We start from the raw sequence: 11826 nt of genomic DNA on the forward strand, positions 1-11826 counted from the left end.
GGCCTAGTAAATTGCACAAAAATCTAACTTTTTCAGTTTATTTCTCATCACACGTATTGCATTTCATTTTTGTGAATGGGCTTATTCTTCTGAATATGAAAATGATGAATTACTGGAAACAAAATAAGTAAAAATGAAATTATGAATAAAAAATATTAAAAGACCAATCAAAGTGCGCAGTGTGTACTGCATTCCTGAAATGGGATTAATATGATATCTATTTCCACCCCTTTTATATTCATTCAGTTTTATTTTCATATATCATTATTTATTATTATGACCTGTTTCTATATTCATACGAAGCAGAGTTTATTCAAAAACTTCTACGGTACCTGAGAAGAAAAAATCTCTCGATGTGGCCTTCAATTCGACATTTCGAGATATCGATGACGTTTTGTCTATTAACAATAATAACTTTCATTCATATGTCGATTTGATATATCCCTGTGAGCTCGAAATAAAGGACACAACATAGTCGTCCACTTCTGCTTCATACTTAGATATCTTATTGAAAGTAGACATTAAGGGCAAACTGACAACTCAACTGTATGACAAACGGGATGATTTCAGCTTCTCCATCGTCAACTTCCCATATTTATGTAGCAATATTCCATTATCACCTGCATATGGTGCTTATATCTCTCAACTGATTCAATACGCAAGAGCTCGTTCTGCGTATAGTAAGTTTTTAAATTGAGGTAAGCTACTGACAAACAAGTTGATGGTACAGGGGTTTCAAGTCTCAATTGAAGTCAGCATTTCGCAAATTCTATGGTCGTTATAACGATCTACTTCGTCAATACAACCTATCATTGGGTCAAATGCTGTCTGACGTGTTTCATACCGATTGTTAAGCCGTTCTTGGCACATTGATTTTGACTACGGATAACTCCGTTTACCTGAACATGATATAGGGCTTACGGCGGGTGTGACCGGTCGACAGGGGATGCTTACTCCTCCTAGACACCTGATCCCACCTCTGGTGTGTCCAGGGGTCCGTGTTTGCCCAACTATCTATTTTGTATTGCTTGTAGGAGTTATGAGATTGATCACTGTTCGTTGTCTTCACCTTTCATTCATTATACCTTCCTTTTGTGAAGTTTATAATTTGTTAATTGGAAACAATATACCCACGAACCAGGAAAAATGGCTTAGCTTCAGATATCGATTATTTCTGTATGTGATATTCTTTAAGCTATGAGTATTCTAGAAATGTTTTTCATTTTCCCATATATTCTATGTTTTTTTTTGTTACTATGACGTTGAGTATTGTGTTATTTGATGTTAAAGAATTAACATTTCGGGAAACACGTCACAACAATAAACCTCCAACACCATGTACAATATACATGAACCTATAGATTTCTGAATATATCAAGTGATATGCACTCAAATAGCTAGAATGGCTTATTCAATGATCATAATAAGCATTGGTTAAATGTTTTTGACCAAATTTGGGAAATAGAAATAAGAAATAGTTTGGAAATGATGTTAAAAGCCGTGAAATATCCTCTTAGATTTATTCTAAAGTATTCTTTAATTTTTCCCAAAATTGATAGGCCAAAATGGCATATTGTGGGCCAAGTTCTTTAACTGATTGTACATGTTGGATTTCTTCTGTACGAAACAAAGGACTGTGGAAAAGTACGAAAACTGAAAGGAATTTTATGGATAAGTTCTAAATTCTCTTTTCCTAGCTGGGTATTTTGATAGGCGCTGAATCTCGATCACCTTTTCGTGAAGAAGCCATCGTTTTGATGAATTATTTCATTTTAACCATGTTAAGATTACAAGTGTGAATGTCCGAGCGCCTCAAACGACAGAACCAGAGCTAGATGCTCAGTTTTATAGTACCTGCTTACAGAGTCAGGAGGCCGTATTCGATTCCCAGTTTGGTCCTTCAAAGAAAACAACGGATTGATCAAGGACGATCGGGCAGTTGAAAGGGGAGTGTAGCAGTCAGACCGTAACGAACTCCGTTAGTCAGGTATCTCAGCTGGTACAGAGACCCCGGGTTTGAATCCTAATCCAATCTGGTCGGGCTCCTTCATTATTTATTATCTCCCTTTACTTGTAAATCTTGGTACTAGGAATTTTCATTCAAGCTACTGAATGGTTACCGACTATGGCTGTCTGTATATCGATAATAAATGAGTACACATCAAAATAATTCTACACAAACTACTCATCATTCATGATTTTCTTACAAAGACCAATTATAGTGTAATCATCATAATGGAAAGGTTATAGGAGTTATGGGATTGATCACTGCTCGTTATCTTCGCCTTTCATATATATATATCAAGATATATTTGTTGAAAAACAATAATTCATAAATAAAGTCATACAAGTTTGAGAAAGATGACGTCTTTATGACCCGGATATACAGTGACTGTTTCACAATTCAGATATGACAAACGGAGGAAATGAAATGGTAGGAACATTCCTCTCCACATACAAGTATGATTACGAATTCTTCTGCGGGATTCTCATCGTAACCTATGAAGAAGAAATGAAATATTAGATTCCGAATTTCATCTGGATATTGTATATATCTATTCAAAAATTTTCTCTAACCATCCTTTATGGACTGTCATTTTCGTAATTAGTTTTTTTGTGTTTAATTGTAGAACAATGATACAAGGATGTGTGGTTGCAAGTCATTTATACTATCAAAATTTGATTCTAAATAGCAACCACAGTAATGCTGCGAGGTAAGGTTTAAGCGGAATCTGAAAAATTGAAAGTAAACTCAAATACTTCATCCCAGCAACATTGCACATAAAACAATGTATGCAATACATTATAGCAACTGGGATGAATTTGGATTTATCATCCATTCTAAGACCTATCAAACGCATAACAGGTCATAATAAAAATACCCCATATAGCAAAATAGGGAGGGGTGGTAGTTTTCTTTCACTGAAAAGCAATACCATTGGATTATTGAACTTAAATTGATGAATAATGGTCGTGGTACATTCGACAATCTCGCGAACGAGTGCGTGAATCTTTACATCCAACGATTACCAATATTCAGTAATATGAAAAGTTATGAGGTTAATAATTTCATTAAGTAGCTAAACTATCTGTCATCTGTTTTATAGTGATGATTTATTATTTTCCTATTAGATTCAGAAAACCGCAGTTTTATTGCTGAAGAATTATTGGCTATGTAATAAATGCACTTCTTACCGTTTTTACTTCTTGATAGTGGGACAACCCCTGTTCACCGCTGAAACAGTAAATATATAGGTATGTTATGGCCAGCTGATGAAAATGTTTACTGTTATTTGATGTGATGAAACTAACAAATAGAACAAGAATTGTATAGGAATACGCGATGAAACCAAGAAATAAAACAAGATTTCTTGTTAGAATAGGTCCTCAGTACCCCTTGCTTGTCGTAAGAGTCGACTAAATGGGGCGGTACTTCGTATGAGACCGCAATTCCAAGGCCCGTGTCACAGCAGGCGTAGTAGGATAAAGATCTGTCCCTGCTCAAAGGCCGTAGGTGCCGAGCATTGGCTTAAATTGAGTAGCCCTTCACCGGTAATGGTGACGTCTCCATATGAGTGAAAAATTATTGGGAGGGACGTTAAACAATATACAATCAATCTACTGGAATACAAATGAAATAAGAATTCTTCTTGAATACATGATGAAACTAACAAATAAAACAATAACTACATGTATACTGGAATACAACCCAAGCAAATAAAGCGTGAAGAACAATGTTAAGGCAGTGATGATCTTGTATGGATCAGAAACACGGAAGACAACGGTTACAACAACAAACAGAATCCAGACATTCATCAACACATTTCCGAGACAAATCTCCCAGAACAGGTGGCCTGACAAAATCGGAAACACCGAACTGTGGCAGAGACCAAACCAAGCCCCGGTCGAAGAGGAGGTATTAAAACGAAGATGGAGGTGGATAGGGCACATTCTACGAAAGTCACGTACTAACATAACAAGGCAAGCACTACCCTGGAACCGCAAGGAAAGCGCAGGAGGTTTGGGCCAAGAAACACCTGGTGGAGAGACCTGGAGGTCGACACCAAAACCATAGGAAAAACATGGAAAGTACCGAACAAATTGCGCAGAATAAAGAGACCTGGAGAAATCGTATGGGTGTCCTATGCCCCGAAGGGGGTAGTAGGCATAATTAAGTCAGTACAACCCGATCTACTTACAGTTCTCTCCCTATCCCAGACATTTTGAATCCTCCAAACGGTGTCTGCGGACTCTCTACATCATAACAGTTCACCCTGAAACAGGCATAGATTCTGTCACAAAATATATCATGTAGGGTCGATTATTTCATTTGCATGCCTACAGTATGTTGGAGATCAAGTAAATGCTTTAATATTCAAACACAGACACCGGGTTAAAGATGCCACATGTACTAAAATCTAATTTGGCTCGACTCTTTCAATGCCCTGTCATTCATATGAGTTACGTTTCACGGATTGGATAAAACATTTGAATAAAATTGTGAGTGCTGGTACTGGCTGCGAGCAATGCAGGCTTAGAGTGGAGTGATTGAATGCTGACATTGTCATAGAACATAGTGGTGAAATGTAGGTTTAGAACATAGTTATTGCGGATTGATATTGGTTTAGAGGGTTTGTATTGTTTTTATAGATCCAATACATGCTTACATCGAAATGATTATGAATGATCACTACCATTGGATTATTGAAGTTAAATTGATGAGGAATCAATCTCATAACCTATTTAAGGATTACAAAATAGAGAGTTGTGTAATATGAAGTGTAAACAAGGACTTCTGGATATACCAAAGGTGGGATCATATGAGTGTATGAATTGGCTGGGATACAGTGACCCAGGTATCGACTTAGTTTCACAGATATTTGATGTGAGCAATGGGTTTCTTATCCTTGTATAAGGAGGAGGATTACATTGAATACATTAATTCTGTAAAAATATTTCAAAGGATCTGAACAGAAACCATATCAGTTCTTCACTAGTGCTAGTACCTACCATGTGTTCTAGAACCAATTACAAAGGTTGTGGAGATTAGAGCATGACTGTAATTAAAACATAGTCAAGCCAATTCAAAATTAGTTCATTGCACATATTATGATACAAAAATCTCTTAAATTAATCTAGCATACTCCACCGCACTCCTTGATAACTTTCAAGGCGCGATTTTGTATGTTGTCTAGCTCATTAAAAATAAAGCAACTGTAGTTCATTTGGAGAAATATAACATGGTTCGGTGCTTTCTCTTTTCTCTTCTCATTACCACACTGATCCAGCTCGGACACCTTGCATGAACATCATGGCGTTGTTAATGTTATTGGTAAAAATGGCAGCACCGAGTCCATATTCTGTAGCATTTGCGCGTTCGATAGCCTCATCCAGTGTTTTAAATTTAAATAGTTGTTGTACGGGCCCAAATATCTAGAATAAATAAAAAATGAATGTAAGAGATAGAAAGAGAGATCAACTTCCAGCAAACAGGAGAACTCTATTTAATTAAACCGTCAGAAAAGAGACTTAATAATGCTTGAAAGTATGTCTTGATATCATTGTAGTGTTCGGAATGTTTGTCATCTAAATGTTGAGGTGGTGGTGACGTAAAAGCACGGGGATATAACACCTGAATCCTGCGCAGAAAAAGATGCGTTGTAAATCGAAGATGTTTATGATGGATGACTCTGCAACTCTATTAAATATCCCATTTTTTGCCAGAGAGCTACAGTTCTGCAGCGATATTGAATACAATAAATTACAAAAAAATATTTTGATCGTCACCTCCTCCTTAGCAATCCTCATGTGGTCCTTCACTCCAGAAAATACAGTCGGTTTAATGAAGAAGCCTTCCCCTCCGACTGAAGCGCCTCCACACTCCACATTAGCGCCATCTTTCTTCCCGGATTCAATTAGATCCAAAATTTTGTTGTATTGTTCTTCATCTACCTAATATTGAAGAGTTATTTTTATTCAGTTTTACTATAGGATTAAACGTTCTTTTTGAAGAATTTATCGATGTGTAAACTCCGGACATTTTGCTCACAAACTGAATAAAAGTGCGAAGCACTTTTATGTTAAGTTTGTGAGTAAAATGTCCGGACTTTACACATCGATAAATTCTTCAAAAAGAACGTTTGATTCTTATAATTCCAATTCATTCACTTTACTAACAATTCCAAAAAATTTGAATAGTTTCCCCGCACTATGTTATTTGTTTTCAGGTGTGTATGAATACATAGCGTTTTCGGATTTATTGATGTGTAAACTTTTGTTCAGCTTTATTTTCGTCCAATCAAAACAATTGTAATAAATAACATTGGAATTATATCTAATTAAATGTCTTCAAATTCTGAACGAATATATGAATGGAAGTACCTGTGGACCATGAAGTGTTTTAGGATCAAATGGATCTCCGGTAGCCGCCTGTCTTTTCTCCGCCAGTTCTCGACTTTTGGCCACAAACTGATCGTATATCTTTTCGTGCACGAATGTTCTACTTCCAGCCACACAACATTGGCCAGCATTATCCATCACCCCATTGTGGGCAAATGTCACTGCATCATCAACTAAAAAACATGATAACGTCATCCATATATGCAGTATCCCAAAAGTTGCCACAGCAAGGTTATATTTTGTGGCTAAGTTTCATCCTTGAGGAAAATGGAGACCACGTAGCGCAGTTTGGGCAACTTCTGTTCAAGTGGTCGCTAGAAGTTTGGTATTCCTATAAAACAATTCAATTTAAGTAATTCCACTCTCATGTGACATCATAATATTTTAGAATGAGAGATTTATTTAGATTTATGCATGATAGGAACATACATTTTGTAGGAGTCTATTCCAACAGTTGTTGTACAGCAAATCTTGTTAAATATATATTATTTTTAAAGTTTAATACATAATTATATGAATAATCATGAATAATGATATGTTTCAAAATCAGGTCAGGTGAGCTGATAAAAGCCGAGACTCTTATATTTTAAACAACATTTCGAGACCGAGGTCATCCTGCATCATCCATGAAAAAAAGAATTTTATTTCTATTCTACTAAGGTTCAGAAACATACAGCCAATCATTTTCCTGTACATATACGAATTACTTCATGACATCAGAATATCTTACGAAACAGTACAGAAAGGTGAGATTGTAGGGTTACAATTTTGAAAGATATTTCAAGTACTTTAGCTTGATATTGACATCCTTCAATCATTATATAAATTTGTACATACAATGATTAATCAACATTTCTATGACAGCAAAGTGTAAAAACATTAATATATTGGGTAGGATCTCAGAAACGTCATGAAATAGATCACGATTTAAAAGCTGTTTTAAGGTGTGTTTCTGGAGAAGAAGTTGAGAATGTTAAAAAGTTTACGGACAGACGGAGGCAAGACAGAAGGTGATAAGAAAAGCTCGGTTGAGCTTTAAGTTCATATGAGCTGAAAGGGCGCAATTAAAAGTTTGATAACAGAGATGGGACAACCATGATGCATGATGTATTTTGAATTTTCGTCAATAATATCTCAACTTACGATCAGCATCATCCATGATGACGTTCGGACTTTTCCCGCCAAGTTCTAGAGAAGTGCGTTTAATATTGGTCACACCAGCAGCTTGAAGAATAAGCTTGCCGACCTACAAAAGACAGTATTGTCATAATAATTCACCATCATAATAAATACGTCAACTACAATGAAAGCGAGTCAACACGTTACTTCCTCAAGAAATGATACACTAACCTCTGTAGATCCAGTGAAGGCGATCTTGTCCACATCCGGATGCACTGTCAGAGCCGCTCCAGCCGTGGGTCCGTAACCAGGGACAACGTTTATCACACCAGCGGGAAATCCGACCTTAACGATCCCCATTAAACTTTTTCAACGGATACTTTTTCTGTTAATAACAACCTTGATTAAAAAAATCACGTGATAGTGTCATACCTCTAAGCAGAGAACTGCCATATACAGAGCAGACAATGGGGTTTGTTCCGCGGGTTTCATTACAACTGTACAACCACATGCTAGGGCAGGGCCTACCTTCCAAACGAACATGGACGGGGGATAGTTCCACTATGAAAAATAAAAAACAATGTATGAAAAAATAGAAATAAAATTTCAGAAGCTAAATATGACTGTGAAACCTATTGATTGTACACTGTGTATAGGTTGAAGACAAGATCATAAAACTGCAGGATCAACTCAGTTTGTTTTTACACGTCCATACCGGAATTATCTGACCACAAACTCCAACAGGTTCATGTCGGGTAAAACAAAAGTAGTCTCCATCTGAAAATAGAATGAAAATGCACAGTTCCTTGATAGTCGATATTAAAAGTAAACTAATTTTATGCTTCAAGTAAAAGCATACCCATAGGAATTGTTTTTCCACCGATTTTGTCAGCGAATCCAGCGTAATAGCGAAGGATATCTGCGGACCACAATGTTTCCTCGTATGCCTGAAGGTATGGCTTCCCCATCTCTAGTGTTATCAAGCTCTATAAAAAAAAAACGTCATTGAGAAGAATATATTTCCATTAGAGCTGTCACTTCATATTTGAAAATGGTCATTTCATTCATTATCACTTATTACCGCAATCATCTGTGCGTCTCTTTCAAACAGTTCTCCAAGTTTGTACAGAAGTCGACCTCTCTGACTTGCATCCATCCGTCTCCATGGCGACCCTAATTTGAAAGCTTCCTTAGCAGCAGCTACGGCCTTGTCTATGTCCTCCTACGAACGGCAAGGTCATTGTATGATAGGAAAAAGTATAATCTGGACAAAAGTCACCTAGAATAAGATTGATTCTGGTTTACCTTGTCACCTTCAGCTACGTCACATATACTTTTGCCTGTTGCAGGATTAATGGTGGGAAAATTTCTGCCACTGACAGAATCCACGAACTCATTGTTGATGAAAATCTATAAATACACGGTATAAAACATCACACAAGAAACTTATTGTTATTGTCGTAAACATTTTCATCTATATGTGGATTCGATATTTCCAAGTAAAATCGAAATAAAATACACAACAGTCTTCCACATCTGCTTCGTACTTAGATATTTTATTGAGCATAGATGTTATCGACAAACTAGCAACTCGACTTCATGACAAATGGGATGACTTCAGTCACTCCATCTTCAACTTCCCATATCCATTATCACCTGCATGTGGTGTTCATGTCTTTCAACTGATTCGATACGCAAGAACTTGTTCTGCGTATGATAATTGTTTTAATCGAGGCAGGAGTAAAAGCCATACCCTACGTGGTGATGATATCTAGCAATGGATAACACGTAATACCATTATATAAATAGTGCATGTAGTTAAGAGTAACATTTAAATTATCACCCCAACAATAGTTATTTTATGATTAACTTGAATATACAAATGACAAATTTAGCATGAAATGCTCAGATGAGAATATGACCTCTGGGAGGAATACACTACGTTTCATTGCCAGAAATTACATTTTCACCTCGATTTCAGATGTTGTGCATTTTATACACATACAACCTATCATTGGGTCAAATGCTGTCTGGCGTGTTTTATACCGATTGTTAGACCGTTCGTGGCACACTGATTTTGAATACGGATAACTGTTTACCTGATCAAGATATAGGGTTCACGGCGGGTGTGACCGGTCGACAGGGGATGCTTACTCCTCCTAGACACCTGATCCCACCTCTGGTGTGTCTAGGGATCCGTGTTTGCCCAACTATCTATTTTGTATTGCTTATGGGAGTTATGAGATTGGTCACTATTTGTTATCTTTACCTTTCCTACATGCTTAAGGTGCTAGCTAACGGTAGCGATAATGTATACTATTTATACGTAATCATAAGCATGTGGTGGTAATTTTGGAAATATATTGGTAAGTTAATGTAATCTAGTCTCTTACGTTAGTATTTTATACAATTAATTCATAACTTATCAAAAAAGAAATTCAGAAAAAATGAGTAATAATTAAGTTCGAAAAGGATTTGTGGAAGGAAGATTCTTGTTTTCAAAAAAGTCCCTACTACCACCATAAATATATTCCACAAGACACAATGTGCTGAGCGCCAGATTTTTGTTCGTCGTTTTCTCACCTTATTTGCTCATCAAGGTGAAAAACAAAAATTTCGAAAACTGATCGCATACCTAAAATCTCCCAAAATATGGTTTGGCTACTGCATAAAATGTAAAAGGGGTTTTGAGAACCAGGTTTTTCTATACATTAATGCTTTTTGATCCCCAATTTGTCTCCAGTGTGAAAATGAATATTCTGAAACCTTATTGCACATCTATAGGACACTACAAATTACCTTCCAAAAGATGATTTTCCTACTGTGTAAAACGTAAGAGGAGTTCTGGGAATCGGGGGTCTTTTTGGTTAAAGAAAGGTTTTATCCCCTCGTTTACCCTCTAGAATGATAATTCGGAAATCTTATGGCACATCTACTTGATACCACCTATCATATTCCAAAAGATTGTTTACTGCTTAAAATAAAAGAGGGGTTTGAGTAAGAAGAATGTGTGACAGACGGACGGACGAGGGTAACAACAACACACCCGAACTTTGGAAAGAAAGAGCAGTCTAAGAATTAGTATGAAACACGTCAGATTGCATTCGACCTAATGACAAGTTGTTTTTGCAAATTAGATCATTATAAAGACCATAGTATTTGTGAAATACTGACTTTAAACGAGACTATGAGAATCCATGTTGCAAGCAGAACTGAACACGCGCTCGCTAATCGAATCAGTTGAGATAGATTATGCAGGTGATAATAGAATATTTCTATATGAATATCGGATGGTGACGATGGAGAAGCTGAAGTCATCATGTTTATCATAAAATCTGTTTTCGAAATCAGAGGCCAAAATTGAAACCAGGCCAACTTTGAGGTCATTGGAGGCCAAGCCAGGTTATATAGTATGCCGTAGTGTGCAGACAACTCTTCATCACGCCGTTGTGTCTTATATATACATAGAATCACAATGAGCGTAAAATTATATGTTTAAATACCTTCCTTTACATATCCAACTTCAATAAACTCTCCAAACCCATATTTTATTCAATCTTAACTGCCAAATTCAATAAATTGCAGCCCATTCTTACTGCAACATTCATATAGATATACCTGTATAATGCTTGTAACAAAGAGAGAAACTATAGGCATTACTACAAATAAACAGCAAATGACAGACAGTTTTTCTACACATTACTCATTGAACGTGTTCCTACCTTTGTATACAGAATCTCTGGGTTACGAATGGGTGCTGGTGTGTCCTCCATGACTGTCTGACGTTAGCGAATAACTAACTGCACAGCGCGTCGACATAGCATGTGATATGGAATATCATTATCGCCATCCTCAAATTCATTGAAACTCGTTCGAATTTATGTAAAATCTTTAAATTTTATTTTAAAGGAAGTCAAATTTCGTTCTTTTCAGAAAAAGGCATATCAATAAGGTCTTCATTTCGAGGCAGACGTTTGGTTGAAAATTACTATATTTGGATGGATATAAAAATTATGAATTATAGCAGCAAATAGAATTAGATATATTAATTTTTCATTGGTATTTACAAATAGTTCACCATTTTCAGAAAGATTAATATAATGAAAATCTCCATTAAAATCTAAAATTTGTGTTTTCCTTGGAATCATCACAGGGACTCGTCTTTCGCATTGTGGAAATTAAAATAATAATAATAAATAAATTAGAATATGAATCTTCTTTAAATCATTTCAAGGTCGTTTTGAAAAAGATGTCGACACTGCAAGTAGATGGGACGAAAGTTGCCATTTTGGATAAAAACATCAACAT

The 11826-nt window shown here is 36.2% G+C and overlaps 1 protein-coding gene across 1 annotated transcript; it reads right to left on the reverse strand.

Annotated features, from left to right (window-relative positions):
- Positions 1-2351: 2351 nt before the first annotated feature.
- Positions 2352-11354, reverse strand: LOC125652320 (aldehyde dehydrogenase 1A1-like). The gene is made up of 14 exons (XM_048881411.2): positions 11241-11354; positions 8824-8928; positions 8600-8740; positions 8378-8504; positions 8234-8295; positions 7951-8079; positions 7750-7863; positions 7543-7645; positions 6382-6572; positions 5788-5952; positions 5276-5433; positions 4200-4274; positions 3196-3235; positions 2352-2499 (listed from the first exon to the last, which is right to left on the reverse strand). Exons 1-14 carry the CDS (start codon positions 11289-11291, stop codon positions 2467-2469), a joined length of 1494 nt encoding a protein of 497 aa, XP_048737368.1. The 5' UTR covers positions 11292-11354; the 3' UTR covers positions 2352-2466.
- Positions 11355-11826: the final 472 nt, after the last annotated feature.

The sequence above is a fragment of the Ostrea edulis genome, chromosome 5 (assembly GCF_947568905.1).
Source record: "Ostrea edulis chromosome 5, xbOstEdul1.1, whole genome shotgun sequence".
Classification (NCBI taxonomy): Eukaryota; Metazoa; Mollusca; class Bivalvia; order Ostreida; family Ostreidae; genus Ostrea; species Ostrea edulis.

Bases quoted from the DNA above. Each gene is read 5' to 3' on its own strand.
- LOC125652320 (XM_048881411.2), bottom strand. From the start codon at position 11,291: ATGGAGGACACACCAGCACCCATTCGTAACCCAGAGATTCTGTATACA. The intron at 7,864-7,950 runs GTATGACACTAT...GGGATCGTTAAG, and splicing joins TGGCAGTTCTCTGCTTAGAG to GTCGGATTTCCCGCTGGTGT. The intron at 2,500-3,195 runs GTAAGAAGTGCA...TCTTCTTCATAG, and splicing joins ACTATCAAGAAGTAAAAACG to GTTACGATGAGAATCCCGCA.